The sequence below is a fragment of the Narcine bancroftii genome, chromosome 13 (assembly GCF_036971445.1).
Source record: "Narcine bancroftii isolate sNarBan1 chromosome 13, sNarBan1.hap1, whole genome shotgun sequence".
Lineage (NCBI taxonomy): Eukaryota > Metazoa > Chordata > Chondrichthyes > Torpediniformes > Narcinidae > Narcine > Narcine bancroftii.
In genome coordinates this window covers 77,253,220-77,270,522 of record NC_091481.1, presented here as the reverse complement: position 1 = coordinate 77,270,522, position 17,303 = coordinate 77,253,220, and the positions used below count along the sequence as shown (strand labels likewise).

The 17,303-nt window shown below is 43.1% G+C and overlaps 1 protein-coding gene across 11 annotated transcripts in view; it reads left to right on the top strand.

The window, feature by feature from the left end:
• The window catches only part of sipa1l3 (signal-induced proliferation-associated 1 like 3), a 244,325-nt gene extending 228,189 nt beyond the window's left edge, over positions 1-16,136 (top strand). For all 11 annotated transcript variants that reach the window (XM_069908182.1, XM_069908176.1, XM_069908178.1 and 8 more), the window contains 3 exons: positions 965-1,097; positions 9,056-9,137; positions 11,460-16,136. In XM_069908182.1, coding sequence (XP_069764283.1) covers positions 965-1,097; positions 9,056-9,137; positions 11,460-11,603 — 359 coding nt within the window. In that variant the 3' untranslated portion in view covers positions 11,604-16,136. The remainder of the gene's footprint in view (positions 1-964; positions 1,098-9,055; positions 9,138-11,459) is intronic.
• Positions 16,137-17,303: the final 1,167 nt, after the last annotated feature.

Sequence of the window (17,303 nt, the reverse complement as noted above, 5' to 3'; positions counted from 1 at the left end):
TCGACAGACCTTGACAAAGGGCCAAAATCTTTATCTCCAATGAACGCTGCGAGACCTACTGAGTTCTCTTCCACTCTGAATTGTTTTTACTTTCAGGAAGGGAAAGGAGGGAGTACAGATGGGTAAACACTAAGGTGGCCCAGGTGACACAGTATTTTCGGTGGAGGGGAGTAACAAAAGAATGGATCGAGATGGCGAGATGCTGGCAAATACCCAGCAGATCCGACAACCTCGGTGAACTGTGAGGCAGACAGGTTCATGACTGATTCTGAAGAAGACAAAATGGAGTTAATATTTGCAGATGCCGATTGTACATCACAATTGACCAAACAGGAAAGGCTGGTTATCCGAAACTGTTGAATTCAATTTTGAGCCCCATGGGCTCCAATATGCCAAGATGGAAGATGAGGTGCTGTACCTCGAGCTAGTGTCGGCATTTGTTGGACGAGTGCAGGAATCGACCAAGGGAGAGAGGGGGCAGGGTGGGGGGGGGGGGAATGAGATGGGAAATTAAATTCATTGGTGACTGGAAAGTCAGGGGCATCCTTGTTAACTAACCAAGTTCTGCAAAGTAGTCACCTAGTACGCCTGGGAAGATGGGTGGTGAGAGCTGAAGTTGTTACATCTCCGGAACCCTAAATTTAGACATACAGCACGGTAACAGGTCCTTCCGGCCCACAAGTCCATGCCTCCCAATTAACCTACGATCTCTGTAAGCTTTGAAGTGTGGGAGTAATCCAGTGCAAGCGGAGGCAACGCACACAGACGCGGGTAGAACGTACAAACTCCTCACAGACAGCATCAGATTTGAACCAAAGTTGCTGGCCCTGTAATGCGTGCGCTAGCTGCTACACAAACTGTGCCAAATGTGGGCTAGCGGCTAGATACTGACTGGCAACACAAAAGCTTTCTCCAGAACGTGTCTTGACAATAATTATTCTGTTGTGATTTTGTTTTATTCTAGTCCAGAGAGCAGTTTCTCTCTTCTCATTAAACGATACCTCCAGTGGACCAGAGGTTGGACCGGCCTACAATCTAGCGCACACACGGATTGCCCTTGAGCGACAGACCTCCCCCAGAGTACCACACATTCTAAGGTGACTGTTTCTCCCTTTTGCCATTCTTCCCATTGCTCCTGACTGCTTGTTCCCTCTGTTACGTCAAGCTGAAACACGGCAGTTTATCGCTCAATTTATGCGAGCTCCTTCAGTCCTGGCCCCTCCATCTCTCATCCTCCCCACCATTTTCATGGTCTTTGCAGCCTAGAAACTGCTGCACGGCTGAGGTGAGACCAATCTGTGAGAAAGGGAGAGATGAGTTAATGCTCATTGTTAAGAAAATGCCAGATTCGGTGGGATCACAAGTCTGGACACAAGGGTTTGCAATCAAACATAATTTTTTAACACAATAAGGGAGTGTGGGAACACATATGCTCACAGTTTATAAGGGAACATGGGAACTGATTGTAATGGGAAATAAACAGGGAAGAGCGTTAGTACACAAGTATTAATTTACACAGGTGATGAAGTCATTCGCATGCTATAAGCAGGAGTTATACACACCCTCCTGGGTTCCTGAATAAGGGGAGGTGGATCTGGTACTGCTGTACCCATAGGGGTATTTAAATGCTCTCGGACCCCTGATCAGTTGAGAACCAGTATTGATCTATATTTCAGTGAAACCTCGTTAGAACGCGATTTGTCAATCTGCGGAATCGCTTATAGTGCAGGTGTTTGTGGACCCCAAACATTGATTTTAGGATACCAGGCTAACAGCCACAAACTCAAAAATGGACTCATGACTCATTTGCAAGATGTGTATGTTAATATGTGGAGTTTAAAGGTCTTATTATAGGGTTTGAGTCACAGAATTCTGTTTTTCTGCTTCCTATATGCATCTGTTCCGCGACTCGGCTGTAATGCTGTATGAAATCTTGGACCCCAACTACCGCGTTCTAACAGGGTTTTACTGTAATTTGAGCTATAGCAATATCACAACTTGCTTTCAGTGCAGTGTGCACCTCACCTGCGACCCTTCCAAGGGATGTCTGCAGCAGCGACCTGGCATGGAGTAGTGTCTAGGGCTAGCACCACAAGGCAGAGAGAGCGAGTGTCCTCTGTGCTGGTGCTAAAAACAGGGCTCGAGCCAATAAGGATGCTCGGTGATTTGAACCAGCCAATGGCAAGGTGTGCACTGACCAGTGGTCTGAGCCCAATGCTGGCTTCCCACCTGCAGTTTGTAACATTGTCTATAGGGTGGAACAAAGAGTACATCTCACGCACTGACAGATGGTGTGACTTCCAAATGATCTTTAAGCAGGGAGGCCATATAACCATCAGCAATAGGCAGGGAGGCTCCCCCACGCACAACAGCCACACAACCTGTTAGTGGACCCTTCCCTGCTGCTCATTCGTAGGACTGAATTACTGAGGTGAACAGGGCATAAAAATGTAGAAGGCATTAAAGCTGGTATCACTGGTCAAGCTGGACTGTAGAATCAGTCAGCAACTCTAGTACTAACTACCTTTGCATTGCTCTCTCTTCATGAATACGACGACGGGAAAGGTTAAACCGGTTAGTGTAGAAGAATGAGGGGAGATTTGATAGAGGTTTTTAAAATTATGAAGGGGACAGACAGAGTAAATGTAGATCGGCTTTTTTTCCCCACTGAGGGGAGGTGAGATGCAAACCAGAGGAATGGGTTAAGGGTGAAAGAGGAAAAATTTGGAGGGAATGTGAGGGGGAACTTCTTCCTACAGAGAATCATGCGAGTGTGGAACAAGCTGCCGGCTAAAATGGTGAATGTGGACTCAATTTTAAATTTTGAGAATAATTTGGACGGGTACGTAGATGGGAGTGGTACGGAGGGCTATGGACTGGCCAAAAACAAGCAGTTAAGCACAGCCTAGAAGGGCCGAAGGGCCTATTTCTGTGCTGTTGTGTTCTACGATTACCTTTTCTCTTTGCTATTGATGATAGACATAGTCCTATATCCCTTTACCCAAGGAATAGCATCTGATGCTGAAATGTTTTAGTTTAATAATAAATTTAAATTTAGACATAGAGCACGGTAGCAAGCCCTTCTGACCCAGGAGCCGATGCCACCCAATTAACCAACATCCCCCATGTAGACATAGGGGGGAAACCAGAACCAACCCCTTACAGATAGCGCTGGATTCGAACCCGGGTCACAGCATCACACTGACTGTGACACTAACCACTCAAGGGTTTAATAAATTCTGCTCTGCGTGCACGGAGAGATCCTAATGTTACAAAGAATGCTTTCAATATAAACGCTAATCTAGGAACTGGAATGTTTTCAGGGTTTAGTTGTTAAGGTTAAGACCTTGGTAAATTGAGATCCAATGAGTTGGTGGTGATGTGCATTCATATTGGAGAAGAGGTATACAAAATTAAGAGGGGTGTAGATAGGGTAAATGCAAGCAGACTTTCTCCACTGATGTTCGGTGAATGAGGGGACGCGGGTTAAAGGTGAAATGTTTAAGAGGAACGTCTTCACTCAGGTGGTGAGAGTGTGGAACGAGCTGTCAGCAGTGGGGGTGGATGCAGATTTGATTTTTCTTTAAATTTTTCCCACTGTGAACCATATCAACCAAAATACATACCAACATTTCCTTCTGATTTACACAGTGGCATTTTCTCCCCTTTTTTTCCTCCCTACCTTCCCTCCCCCCTTCAAAACCAATAAACATTCAACATATACAATACAATAAACCCATTAAACAATGTCACCACACAATGAAAATAAACAAGAAAAATGCGTCATCTACTTTTACACTCTGGGTCAGTTCATTTCATCGTCTTATCATTTTAAAGGGTGGAGGTCCGAGGCAAGCCCTCTCTGTTGTGTTCCGTGTACGGTTCCCAAATTTGTTCAAATAATGTGACTTTATTTTTTTAATTTTATGTTATTTTTTCCAGTGGAATACATTTATTCATTTCCATGTACCATTGCTGTACTCTCAGGCTCTCTTCTGATTTTCAAGTTGACATTATACATTTTTTTGCCACAGCTAAGGCTATCACAATAAATCTTTTTTGCGCTTCATCCAGTTTGAAGCCTAATTCTTTACTTCTTGTATTACTTGGAAGAAAGATCTCTGGATTTTTTGACATGTTGCTTTTTGTGATTTTATTTAATACCTGATTTTGATCTTCCCAAAACTTTTTCACTTTCTCACATGCCCAAATTGCATGTACTGTGGTTCCCGTTTCCTTCTTACAGCGAAAACATCTATCTGATAATGTTGGATCCCATTTTTTTAACTTTTTGGGCGTGATATATAACCTTGTGTTTATTATATTCTTCATAGTTCCAGAGCATAACTTTTCCCATGTTTCATTTTTCATATTTATGTTTAAACCTTTTTCCCACTTTTGTTTGGGTTTATAGCTTATTTCATCATTTTCCTTCTCTTGCAGCTTGATGTACATGTTCGTTATAAATCTTTTTATTATTATTGTGTCTGTAATCACATATTCAAAGCTACTTCCTTCTGGTAGGTAATCTGTCTGTTTCCCAATTTATCCTTTAAATAGGTTTTCAGTTGATGCTATGCAAACATTGTTCCATGAGTTGTTCCATATTTATACTTCAATTGTTCAAATGTTAATAAATTATTTCCCAAAAAACAATTTTCTATTCTTTTAATTCCTTTTCTCTCCCATTCTCTAAAGGAAAGGTTGTCTATTGTAAAAGGGATTAGCTGATTTTGCATCAATAATAATTTTGGTATTTGGTAATTTTTTTTTTTTTCCTTTCTAAGTGAATCTTCTTTCATATATTGAGTAAATTATGCAATACTGGTGAGCTTTTATATCGTACCAGCTTTTCATCCCACTTATAAAGTATATATTCCGGTACCTTCTCCCCTATTTTATCTAGCTCTATCTTAGTCCAATCTGGTTTTTCCCTTGTCTGATAAAAATATGATAAATACCTTAATTGTGCTGCTCTATAATCATTTTTAAAGTTTGGTAACTGCAAACCTCCTTGGTTGTACCTCTCTGTTAATTCATCTAACGCTATCCTCAGTTTCCCCCCTTTCCATAAAAATTTCCTTATTATTCTCTTTAGTTCATTAAAGAATTTCTCTGTTAAGGAAATTGGTAATGATTGAAATAAGTATTGTATCCTTGGGAAGACATTCATTTTAATACAATTTACCCTCCCTATCAACGTCAGTAGTAATTCTTTCCAATGTTCTAAATCTTCCTGCAATTTCTTTATTAGTGGCTGATAATTTAATTTGTACAAGTGGCTTAAATTATTATCTAACCTAATACCTAAGTATCGGATTGCTTGTGTTTGCCATTTAAATGGTGATTCTTTTTTTAAATTCTGTATAATCCTCATTATTCATTGGCATCATTTCACTTTTAATTGCGTTGATCTTGTACCCTGATATTTCTCCATATTCCTTCAATTTCTTATGTAATTCTTTTATTGATATTTCTGGTTCTTTTAAGTATACTATGATGTCATCTGCGAATTGATTTTATACTCCTTTATTTTTATCCCTTTTATTTTATTTTCTGTTCTTATCAGTTCTGTGATTGGTTCTATTGGTAAAGCGAATAGTGAGGGAGATAATGGACTCCCTGCCTAGTTGACCTTCTTAATTTAAATTGGTTCGATACATATCCATTTACTGTTACCTTCGCCAATGGTCCATTATATAATGCTTTAATCCAATTAATATATTTTTCTGGTAGATTGAACCTCTGTTATACTTTGAATAAATAATTCCATTCTACCCTGGCAAAGGCTTTTTCTGCGTCTAAAGCAACAGCCACTGTTGGCTTCTTATTTCCTTGAACTGCATGAATTAGATTAATAAATTTACAGACATTATCTGCTGTTTGTCTTAATAAATCCAGTTTGATCTTGTTTTACTATTTTTGGTACATAGTCGACCAATCTGTTTGCTAATAATTTTGCTATTTTATAATCTGAATTAAGTAGAGATATTGGTCTATATGATGCTGGTGTTAGTGGATCCTTCCCCGTCTTTGTTATTATTGTAATTATTGCTGTCTTACATGTATCTGGCAAGTTTTGTGTTTCTTCTCTCTGGTTCATTACTTCCAGGAGAGGAGGAATTAATAATTCTTTAAATATTTTATAGAATTCTATTGGGAATCCATCCTCTCCAGGTGTTCTATTGTTCGGCAGATTTTTTTTTAATATATCCTGTACTTCCTCTATTTCAAATGGTTTTATCAGTTTGTTTTGCCTACTTGAATAATATGACCACCCTTGGGTGCTGCCTCCTCCATATATCCGTAAGTTTCATTTCCTGCATTGATGTAACCATAAAATTTGGCCACTTTATTCTTTTTGCTAATCTTTTGTCCAGTTTTATCCAACATTGGATCCGAATTAATGTTAAAATCCCCTCCTATCAATATATTCCCCTGCGTATCTACAATCTTCAAAAAAATATCTTGCATAAACTTTTGATCCTCCTTGTTAGGTGCATATATATTGAGCAAATTCCAAAATTCTGAATATATCTGACACTTTATCATTACATGCCTCCCTGCTGGATCTATTATTTCCTCCTCTATTTTGATTGTTACATTTTTATTAATTAATATAGCTACACCTCTAGCTTTTGAATTATATGATGCTGCCGCTACGTGTCCTACCCAGTCTCTTTTTAATTTGTTATGTTCCACTTCAATTAGATGTGATTCCTGCACAAATGCTATGTCTATTTTTTTCTTTTTTAGGAAATTTAATAGCCTCTTTTAATTTGGTTATGTATTCCATTAATGTTTATAGTCATATAATTCAACATGGCCATCTCATATCCTGTTTATACCTCATTTCTGCTTCCTCACCACCACCATCCCCCTTTTCCCCATTTTCATCTCTCAGTTTTCCCTTTTTAAACTCAATGTATGACAACACATTTAAAACATAAAATACTTCAACAACTCCCACATCCAATATTCCCTTAGCCCCAAATGTTTCTCTCCCCCCCCCCCACTCTGAGTAGCCCCTTAACCCTTGCCGGGCAACCACAACTCCCCTCTCCATTTGGATTGCGAACCCGCTCGCCAACGTCAACTGATTTCGCAGTGATGGTTATTCTCTCCCACCCAACTCCCCAGAAAATACTTTTTTCTTCACATATAACAAAGGTCACCCTCTTTTTTCCCCCTTACTTCCTTTCTTCCCTTCTCTTTCCATTTAGTTCTTACTTATACATTATTTTTTCATCTTTATATGTAGTTTGTCATCATTCTTCATTCTTGTTACATCTCTCCTTCTGTCCTGCAGGCATTCTGCAAATTCTCGTGCTTCCTCTGGATCTGAGCACTGTCTGTTTTGCTCCCCAGGGATAAATATTTTATGCACAGCTGGATGTCTTAACATAAATTTATAACCTTTTTTCCATAGGATTGATTTTGCTGTATTAAACTCCTTCCTCTTCTTTAAGAGTTCAAAACTTAAGTCTGGGTTAAAAAAAATATCTTTTTGACCCTTGTATTCCAATGGTTTTTTTGTCTTCTCTAATTTTATTCCTTGCCCGTTCCAGTATATTTTCTCTTGTCGTATATCTCAAAAATGTTACTAAAATGGATCTTGGTTTTTGATGTGTCTGTGGTTTCGGAGCTAGTGTGCCCTTTCTATTTCCATTCCTTCCTGTATTTCTGTTGTTCCCAGGACCTTTGGGATACATTCTTTTAAAAATTCCTTCATATCTGTGCCGCCTTCATCTTCCTTCAGGCCCACTATCTTGATGTTGTTTCGCCTACTATAATTTTCCAACATATCAATTTTCTGAGCTAACATCTCTTGTGATTCTTTAACTTTTTTATCACTTTCTTCCAATTTTCTTCTTGTCATTTACTTCCATTTCTACAGCCGTTTCTCGTTCTTCCACATTTTCTAATCTTTTCCCTATTTCTGTCATGACCAGCTTGAATCTATTCACTTTATCTTCTGGGCTACTCATCTGTTGGGCCTCCTGCTGCTGCTCTTCTTTACTTTCACTCCCTTTCCTGTTGCTTTCCTCTTCTTCCAGCTTAGAGCCCTGGTGTCAGGCATCCCTCAGCTGGTCGCGTTGTGGTTGCCCGCTCCTCAGCTGAGCACCCCCCCCTCCTATCGGTGTTCTCCTTCTCCTTAGTAAGCGCACTGCAGTCGGGGGGTCGCGACTCTGCGGTGTTGTCACCAACCTCTCTTCTCCACGACGGCTCCCTGTTTCTTCGTGCAGGTAAGGCCTTCTCCTTTCTCTTCCGGCGTCTTTTCTTCTTTTTTTCCCTGTTGTTTTTACCTTTTCCTTCTTGGGTGTCATTTTCTTTCTTTTCTCTACAACTTTATCTTTCATTTGTTATGTTTTGTATTTCTTGAACTTTGTATTTTCTTCACTTTATTTCTTCTTGTCTGGAGAGGGCTGGTATTCCCCTGCCGGCTACTACTCCATCACGTGACTCCTCCGTTTGATGGGAGAGGTATGCAGGTCAATGGGATTAGGTGGAAAAATAGTTCAGCGTGAATGGGATGGGCCAAAGGGTCTGTTACTCTGCATGCTCCTTCACTCCTGACCTCCATTGCTCATCGTCCCTGCCACTGTTCTACGGCTCTCTCTGAGAGATAGCTCTCCATTCTTGTAGCTCTCCCTCATTACTGGAGAATTGGCCTCAAATCTTTGGAATGGGATTGAAGCTTCTGAGACCCTGGATATGTCTGAGTGAAACACAAAAGTCTGCAGACGCTGTAATTGTAGTAAAAACCCCCAGTAAATGCTGGAGGAACTCAGCTGGTCTCGCAGCGTCCACAGGAGGTAAAGATATATCACCGAGATTTCAGTCCTGAGCCCTTTTTCAAGGAATAATATTCAGGATTTAGCAACACGTTACCTTGCAACCGCTGCAACCGTGTCTGCCTGTCCCGCATCGGACTTGTCAGCCACAAACGAGCCTGCAGCTGACGTGGACTTTTTACCCCCTCCATAAATCTTCGTCCGCGAAGCCAAGCCAAAGACAAAGACCTTGAATGTAATGAATGTGTTTTCTGTTCCAGCAATGAGCCAGCATTAGCACTGACAGGGAAAGTCTACCAGCTCGAGGTCCTCCTGAAACAGCTGCAAGATGATCTGCTGAAGGTAAGAGTCATAAATACGTTCTTAGGACGGGCCCAGATCCATTCATTGCCATTCCTGCAGGATGAACCACACTTGTTAAAGCTTCCTTATTTCTCGGGATCTGGGCAGTGCTGATGAGCATTTATTGTCCATCCATTGAGAAACTGATGCCAATGGTTTGATAGGCATGGCCAGTGACAGTTGAATCTCACGGGATTTATTTGAGAGTTGCACGCAACCCAGACCAGGTAACCGTGGCAGATTTCCTTCCCTGAAAGATTTCAGTCAAAAAGGTAGGGTTTATGATTTTAAATTTCGACATGGTAACAGACCCTTTCGGCCCATGAGCCCATGCTACCCAATTGACTTGCAACTCCTGGTACATTTTGGAAGATGGGAGGAAACCAGAGCAGTAGGATGAAACCCATGTGGACCCAGGAAAAAAGTACAAACTCCTTATAGACAGCACCGGATTCGAACTCCGGCCGCTCGCCCTGCAACAGCATTGCACTAACTGTGCAGCCCTCCTCCAGATCGTCCAGTGATTTTTGTGGATAAAAGCAAGTTGTTGGCACTGGTCTATGCTTTATAGACCAGAACAGGCAAGAGCGAAAGATCTTCCACCTTAAATGAGATGGGGAGATTGTTGCTGTTCTCATATTTTGAAATGTAACCAGAGGGGGAATTTACATCACACAAACAAGGGAAGTCAAGGGGAGACTTGATAGATATTTTAAAATGTAAGGTTTTAGGTGGAAGGGAAACATCATGTTAACTCTTGCTGTCATTGAGACTTGGCTGAGAAACCAAGGGGTGGCGTTTCTACATAGAGAGCAGTTGGACGGGATCATTACACATCCAAGTCTTTCAGTCGAGGGAGATTAAAAGACAAAGGTCAGAGAAAGAAAGAGATTTACCAGGATATAGCTAGGATTGGATAACATGTCTTGTGGGGCAAAGTTAGCAGAGCTAAGGCTTTTGTCATTGGAAAAATGAAGGATGAGAGGTTTACAAGGTTATCCCTTCTCCCAGGATGGGAGTAACAAACACCAGAGAAAAGGGAGGAAAGTTTAGGGGTGACGTCAGGGGTAAGTTTTTTTTTTACACAATGAGTTGTGGGTGCCTGGAATGCATTTCCAAGGGTGGTGGAGAAGATTGGTGTAGTAGTGAGATGCCGTAGTCATGGATCAGTCAACTATTATAGCAATACAGGGCTTTTATTATGAAACTAGAACCACCTGGGAATGCATCTCCATCTGTTATAGGGTGGAGTATCTCAGCGCCCCCACCCCCCTCCCCATTAGATCAGCACAAATAGGAGCATTTAAAAGACTCTTTGACAGGCACATGGATGAAAGAAAAATAGAGGGTTATGGATATGAGATTGGGAAGGTTTAGTTCATTGAGTAAGTTGGCACAACATCGTGGGCCGAAGGGCCTGTACTATTCATTTGTGTTCTACAAAGACAGAGCCTTATAGAGACACGGCCGATCTTTGGATTTTCATCATATTGGGCTGAAGGGCCTCAGTGTGGAAATGAACAAATCAGATGGAATGTTTGCTTGGATTTAGTCATTGTTCTGGAGAGGATACAACCACAAACTTAACATTGCCTAGTCATTGTCCTGTGAGAAAAATCAAATCAGGCTTTCCACTGAATCACCGACTATCTAAGGCAGTTGTGAAATTGGACTGGGATCAGAAAGTCAGAATGCGTTTCCAAGCTATTCTTTAGTGGGACATCGGAACTTCATTTTACGCCAGTTGTCTGCCAGGTCTTATCCCAAAGAATTCCCTTGATTCTTAACTAGATTCAGAGGAAGCGATGTACAGCTAATGTTGAAATGCAGAAAGGATGGGATCTTCCAGATTGGCAGTTCACTTCATGACTAGGAACAGAGGAACCGCCCACTACAAGCTCAGAGGTGACCAGCTCTGTGCAGCTTGCGGACTAGTCACCCAGCACACCCACCTATCAATCCCTGTGCTCCCGGGGTTGGGGGTGGGGGAAGGTTAGGGGAGGAAATGTCTACTATATCTTTATTTGTGTATTTAATGCCCCCTTTCATTATCAGTACATCTGTAGTGGGTGATTTATTTTCACCTGCATCTCTTTTAACTGTTTCTGTGCCATATTTTCTCTCTTCTCCCCTCTCTGTCTCTCTTTCACTCTGGTATGCGCACACCTCTCTCTCTCTCTCTCTCTCATATAGATGTCACAAAATTTGTTGCTTCGCAGCAGGCCCAAAAATAAACAAATTAGTACAAAAAAGAAAGTGAGGTAGCGTCTGTGGTTCATTGTCCATTCGGAAATCTGATTCCCCTCTTCTGCCCTCTCCCAGGAGAAGGAAGATAAGAATGTTCTTCAGGCAGAGGTGGCAAACCTGAGGGTCAATAACCAGCGTCTCCAGGAGGAGTCTCTATCGGCAACCGAGCAGCTGCGCAAATTTGCTGCAATGTTTTCCAGCACGATGGAGAAGAAGTGACCCATGCCGGCTGTCCACGACGAACCTGAACTCGCCGTAGTCATTATTACAGAGCGACAACTCATCCTGGAAAATTCGGAATAGTCATCGCTATGTCAGCAGCCAGGCGAGCTCGTTTCTAGGCCTGCGTCGGTGTGCTGAGTTGCCCTTGCCTGGTGACAGCTATCGAGCACACCCTGCGTGATCTCTGCCCCGCATCCATTACCAGCGCCAGCACAAAACCAGCCTGTGCAAGTGTTTCAACGTCCCCAGTGCTTTCTATCCCTCCCAGAAGCTGTCACAGCACAGCCATGAGAGCCCATTAATCTCCCTCTTCCAGCACTCTGTTGCTCTCTGGAGCCGTCAGGATTATTCGTTCCCTAAAAAAATATGTTGCATTGTCCACTGACTCTATTAACTAGTCTTAACATTAACAGTTTGGTAAAAGCCAGCCCGGGCTCATATTCACACTGCTGCTCTCAAACCAAAATTATATTCTTGCCATAAACCCTTCTATTCGTATGGGTCAGCATCAAGTTTCAGTTTAATCTTCTCTTGTCCAAACCTTCCAACACAGGGAGGTTTCGATCCATGATCTTTGATATTCAAAAATTAACTTGCAATGTCCAAGGTTTTTTTTAAATATGGTAAAACCCCTATTACCTGGAATTCAAGCAACCGGCAAAAAAAAATAAGGAAAATAAATAGGTTTTAAAAAAAATGAAAGGTTAAAATTGGGTTGTTAGTTCACCAATACAGCACACAAGGTTGCTTGAGGTTAACCGGAAAATTCACTTATCCGGCATCTAATCCCCATAGGTGCTGGATACCAGGGGTTTTACTGTTCTCTCTTGAGGAGAGCAGTGTCTGCACCAAATCTGAACCCATTTAGTTTTGATGTTGGATTGGGGTTTCTGCGCTGAATGACGACCTCTCCCTGAAGCCACCTCCAGCCAGAGTTCCCCACTCCCTGTCACTGCCCAATGACTCCTGTTTCTTCCCTTTGGAAGGCTCATGGAAACTCATTGCAGTCCAATCTTGTGTGATGCCTTCTCTTGTCGGAGAGCTCGACACCTAAGCACTGCTATCGAGATGTGGTCAGTGCTTTGGACACTGGAGAGATGGCCATCAGTTGATCAGTAGACACCTTGATGTAGAGGCTGGACGGATGGATCGGTGGCAGCAGGGAGACAGTTAAACTCCAATGTAAGCAGATCATTCCACTATTACATGCAGTCCAGATGTGATATCAATCCTTTGTATCGTCTCCCACACAGTTAATGCTGCAGCTATGTGCCGCTTAACATCTGTCAGGCAACGTCCGACCGCATATACGTCCATGGCCCCATAATTATTCAGTTACCGCAAGCAAGTCGCAGCAATTTGGAAAATGAGATCGCCAGCTATAGGAAATTATATACTGTATACCCACTCTGATCCCACTGCCTCGCTCTCTCTCCGCAGCCCCGTGTCAGTCCCCACTCTGATCCCACTGCCCCACTCTCTCTCCGCAGCCCCGTGTCAGTCCCCACTCTGATCCCACTGCCTCGCTCTCTCTCCGCAGCCCCGTGTCAATCCCCACTCTGATCCCACTGCCCCGCTCTCTCTCCGCAGCCCCGTGTCAGTCCCCACTCTGATCCCACTGCCCCGCTCTCTCCCTGCAGCCCCGTGTCAATCCCCACATTGATCCCACTGCCCCGCTCTCTCCCTGCAGCCCCGTGTCAGTCCCCACACTGATCCCACTGCCCCGCTCTCTCTCCGCAGCCCCGTGTCAGTCCCCACATTGATCCCACTGCCTCGCTCTCTCCCTGCAGCCCCGTGTCAGTCCCCACACTGATCCCACTGCCCCGCTCTCTCCCCGCTGCCCCGTGTCAGTCCCTACACTGACCCCACTGCCCCGTGTCAGTCCCTACACACAAATAAAAGGTTTACAGGTGCACTACACAGTGTCTCATATAGCTTTGCTAAGAACAGTATATAATGTGTTCGCACAATGTCCACATTGCCCAATTTCACAGAACGTATTGTGGACGTTAAGCGACACATATGGTATTTAATTTTATTTGAAAACTTTAATCAAAAGGTTTTATTTCCGATATAAAAGATTTAATATTTCAGACTGAGACAAAGTAATTAAAAGCACTTTCTCATGCAGACTAAATTATTTTCTAGAAAAAGTTTCATGTGGGATGGCTCAGGAAATTTAAACTGATTAAATATATATGCTCTCTGTGTACACTATATTTGTATAAATTGTTTTAGAATTTTTGTTTTATTTGAAATCTTAAAACTTGCGATTGGAATTGCTGAGATGATCAGTGACTACTGAATACGTTGGAATTGTGTGCAGCGCGGTGCATTGTGGGAGTGATGTTGACGGATTGCTTTAGACTTCTCGAGTTGGTCAAACTGTTAAATATTTTGTTCAATTCTCCGCCTTTATGAAAGGGGAACAGTCATAAAAAGCGGTTCCTGTTCACTTGGATTCCCTTCATAATTGTTGCTTTTGTTCCAACGAAGACCAGCATTTATTGGCCATTCTTCTGTGCCCTTTAAGCTGGGTGGTGAACTGTCCTGCAGTCATGGACGACCAGGGTTTGGACCCACTGACGATGATGGAGCAGCATTATCATTGCCAAGTACAGAGCTCCTGATGGCCTTGTTCCTCTGGCTAGCAGAGAAAGTCAATCTGGTGAAGCTGGGTCTTGTTGATTCCCTGATGAAGGCGGCAGGTTGTTGCTCAGGGAACTGACCTCTGCGGTGAATGGGAGGAAGCCGAAAGGGGACAGTTGTCACACTGCACTGCAAAGCCAGTTTGCTGAGACACCCCATGGTCCGGAGATTCTCGTTCACCACCGGTGGAGATTCCGCTGATTCCACCAACTTTGGATGGATCAGGGAGATAGAGTAGTGCAGCAGATGGAGCTCCAGAGTCCTCAGGTGCTGTCTGTGTGGAGTTTGCATGTGCTCCCTGTGTCTGTGTGGCTTTCCTCTGGGTGCTCCAGTTTCCTCCCACCTCACAGAGGTTTAGGTTGGTTAATTGGACTCAAAATGTGTAGGTGGGAGAACGTGGGGGGGGGGGGGGGAGAATGAGATGAGGGGATATCCGGAACGAATATAAATGGAGTGACTGTCCGATGGGGGTAGAGTCCAGACAGCACAGGTGAGGGGCTGAAGGGTTCCATGACCAAAGCAGGGGACTGTATAAAGTGAACGCACAGGCAGTGAGGCATTGGAATGTTCCAGAAAGTCACAGGGGGCATTGCTCTTTACCCAGTCCTTTACACTGGATAGGTTGTCATCATTTTCCAGGAGGACCCAACCCTGTGATACCTTTCAGAGACATCCTCTCATTGAAGATGGTCGCTGGTACAGTCTTCCCCTCCCTAATTCTGCCCAAGATCTTTGCAAAGTAATTTTGGGCCCAAATACGAACACTTGTAAGTACTGTCGTGTTCCATTTAGTTGGCCTTGCAGTGAGAATTAGCGTGTGTGCATATGTAGCAGGCACTTGTGTGAAGTTTACAACTGCTCTGCACCAGGATTAATATGCTTATTCCTTGAAGGACATGACAAAGGAATTTGGAATACATCTGTTTGCTGACGTTCAGTTCCCCTTCCAGCCATGATGTCTAACGGCCACTTCCTCGGTTGAAGTGAATACGTTATACCCTGGTAATCATGGGTTTCTAAAGAGTGGTGGGAAAGCAGGCGACAGTGTCTTGGTGGGGAGGGGGAAGGGTGCGGGGGAGGGTGGGGGAGATGGGCAGTGGAACAGGAGACCCAAACCATTAAGTTGATCCATGGAGCATTGAAATGCAAGCTTGGTGTGTGTTCGGCTAGATTGTGAAAGGTTGAAGGGGGAGGGAGTATTGGGTAGGAGAGAGAACCCACCTACAGTTGGGAGCTGTTGCCACCTACAGTGTGACTGAGGACATGGAACAGGTCCTTCAACCCTCAAAGTTGTGCCGACCTATATGTTCCTGCCAAAAAAAAGTACTAAACCCTCCCTACCTACCTCATAACCCTCTAGTTCCCTTTCGTCGATGTACCTAAATGCCCCTAATGTTTCAGCTCCTCCACAACCCCCGGCAAAGCATCTGCTACACCACCTGAATGTTTGGTATGAACCGTAAATTAGCTTCAACTTCTGAAAGGATAACTTTGTGTGAGTGTGCGTGCATGCCTGCTTCTATGTGTGTTTGGGAGTGTGCATATGCAAGTACTTGCGGGTATGTGTACATGTACCCCGAGCAGTGGAAAAAGCAGGTACTGCAGTCGGTCTTGTTCTGCATTTTGAACCAAAATAAAAGCTCTGCCCTCCCTTGACTGTTCCCACAGCAATAATACGGCCCCCTCTGTCTGCACACTGACAGCATGTGCGTTGATGCACAATCGAGGTGTCGTCCATAAACTGGATCACAAAAAAAAGGCAGGTTTTTAATCTGACATTTATACGATAACTTAAATTTCATGCTGAATGGAAAAATGTTCCAAGTTGTCACAGCTGCAACCATCAATATCTTAAAAAATTAAAGTTTACTTGGAATTTCAGCTTTCTTTGTAATATTTGTGTACAAAATAAGTGAAACAAAGTCTTAAATTTTATTGTTTTTGTTGAGCACATTTTTCTATGTATATTTTTCTGTCTGTAGAATTGTTGATGTGATTTATTGATTTCAGGACATCTTCTCATTGAATAGTGTGTAATTTATCCATTTTCATCTTTTATACAGACATTATGCTTTCAAATGAGATTTGTATTTAATTTGTAATTGTTTTAATATTTTTTGCTGATTAAATCATCTTTTACTTTATTCTTTTTGCATGTATCCAGTAAATTGAATAAAATCTTTCCTAAACTTGCAACCTGAACTTTATTTTCAAACTTTCGCCTTGCTTTTTCTTTTCAGTTGCTCTCTCCTCTGACGAAAAAACCACCTGTAACTTTGTTGTGGACTTTGATGGCAAGACCTGAGATTATTGCTTATTTAACTTGGAGGCAACGGGGTCTTCCGGCCCACAAGCCCGGGCCGCCCACATATGCCAATTGACCTACAGCCCCCGGTACATTCTGAAGGGTGGGAGGAAACCCACGCAGGCACGGGGGGAGCGTACAAACGCCTGACGGACAGCGCTGGATTCAAGACAGGGTCGCCGGCGCAGTACAACCACTCATTGCTTTGAGGAGATGGTAGGTGCCCCTCGAAACAGCGCACTCTGGATGCCTCACAGTGGAACTGCAGGATTTTGGAGCCAGCGTCGATGAAGGAATTGTGTGTGACTGCGGAGGGGAACCTGCAGGAGGTGATGTTCCCCTGGGCCCTGCTGCTGTCTTCGAGATGGTAGAACTGAGGAGATTGAGGCATGTTTAGCACACTGGTTCACCGTGGTTTGTGTTCATTTTGTGGCATTGTTGGTGGACTTCACCTGGGGGTAGTGCTGTGATTTAATCTTGATGGGTGTGAGGCGATACACCTGAATTGTTTATTGTCACTTACTTTTGTGTGCTATCCAGTCAAGTCAAGTCAAACTTGAACACAGCAGGTAGTTCAATGATAAAAGTGCAGAGTGTTGCGTTATGGCATTCCAGAGTGAAGAACTTCATGTTACTAGGTCTAAATACAGGGTAGGGGGTAAGGAACAGTTAAACAGCCCAATTTTACCAATGTGGCATCCATTCAAGAAGCTGATATCAGCAAGAAACTGTGCTTAAATCAA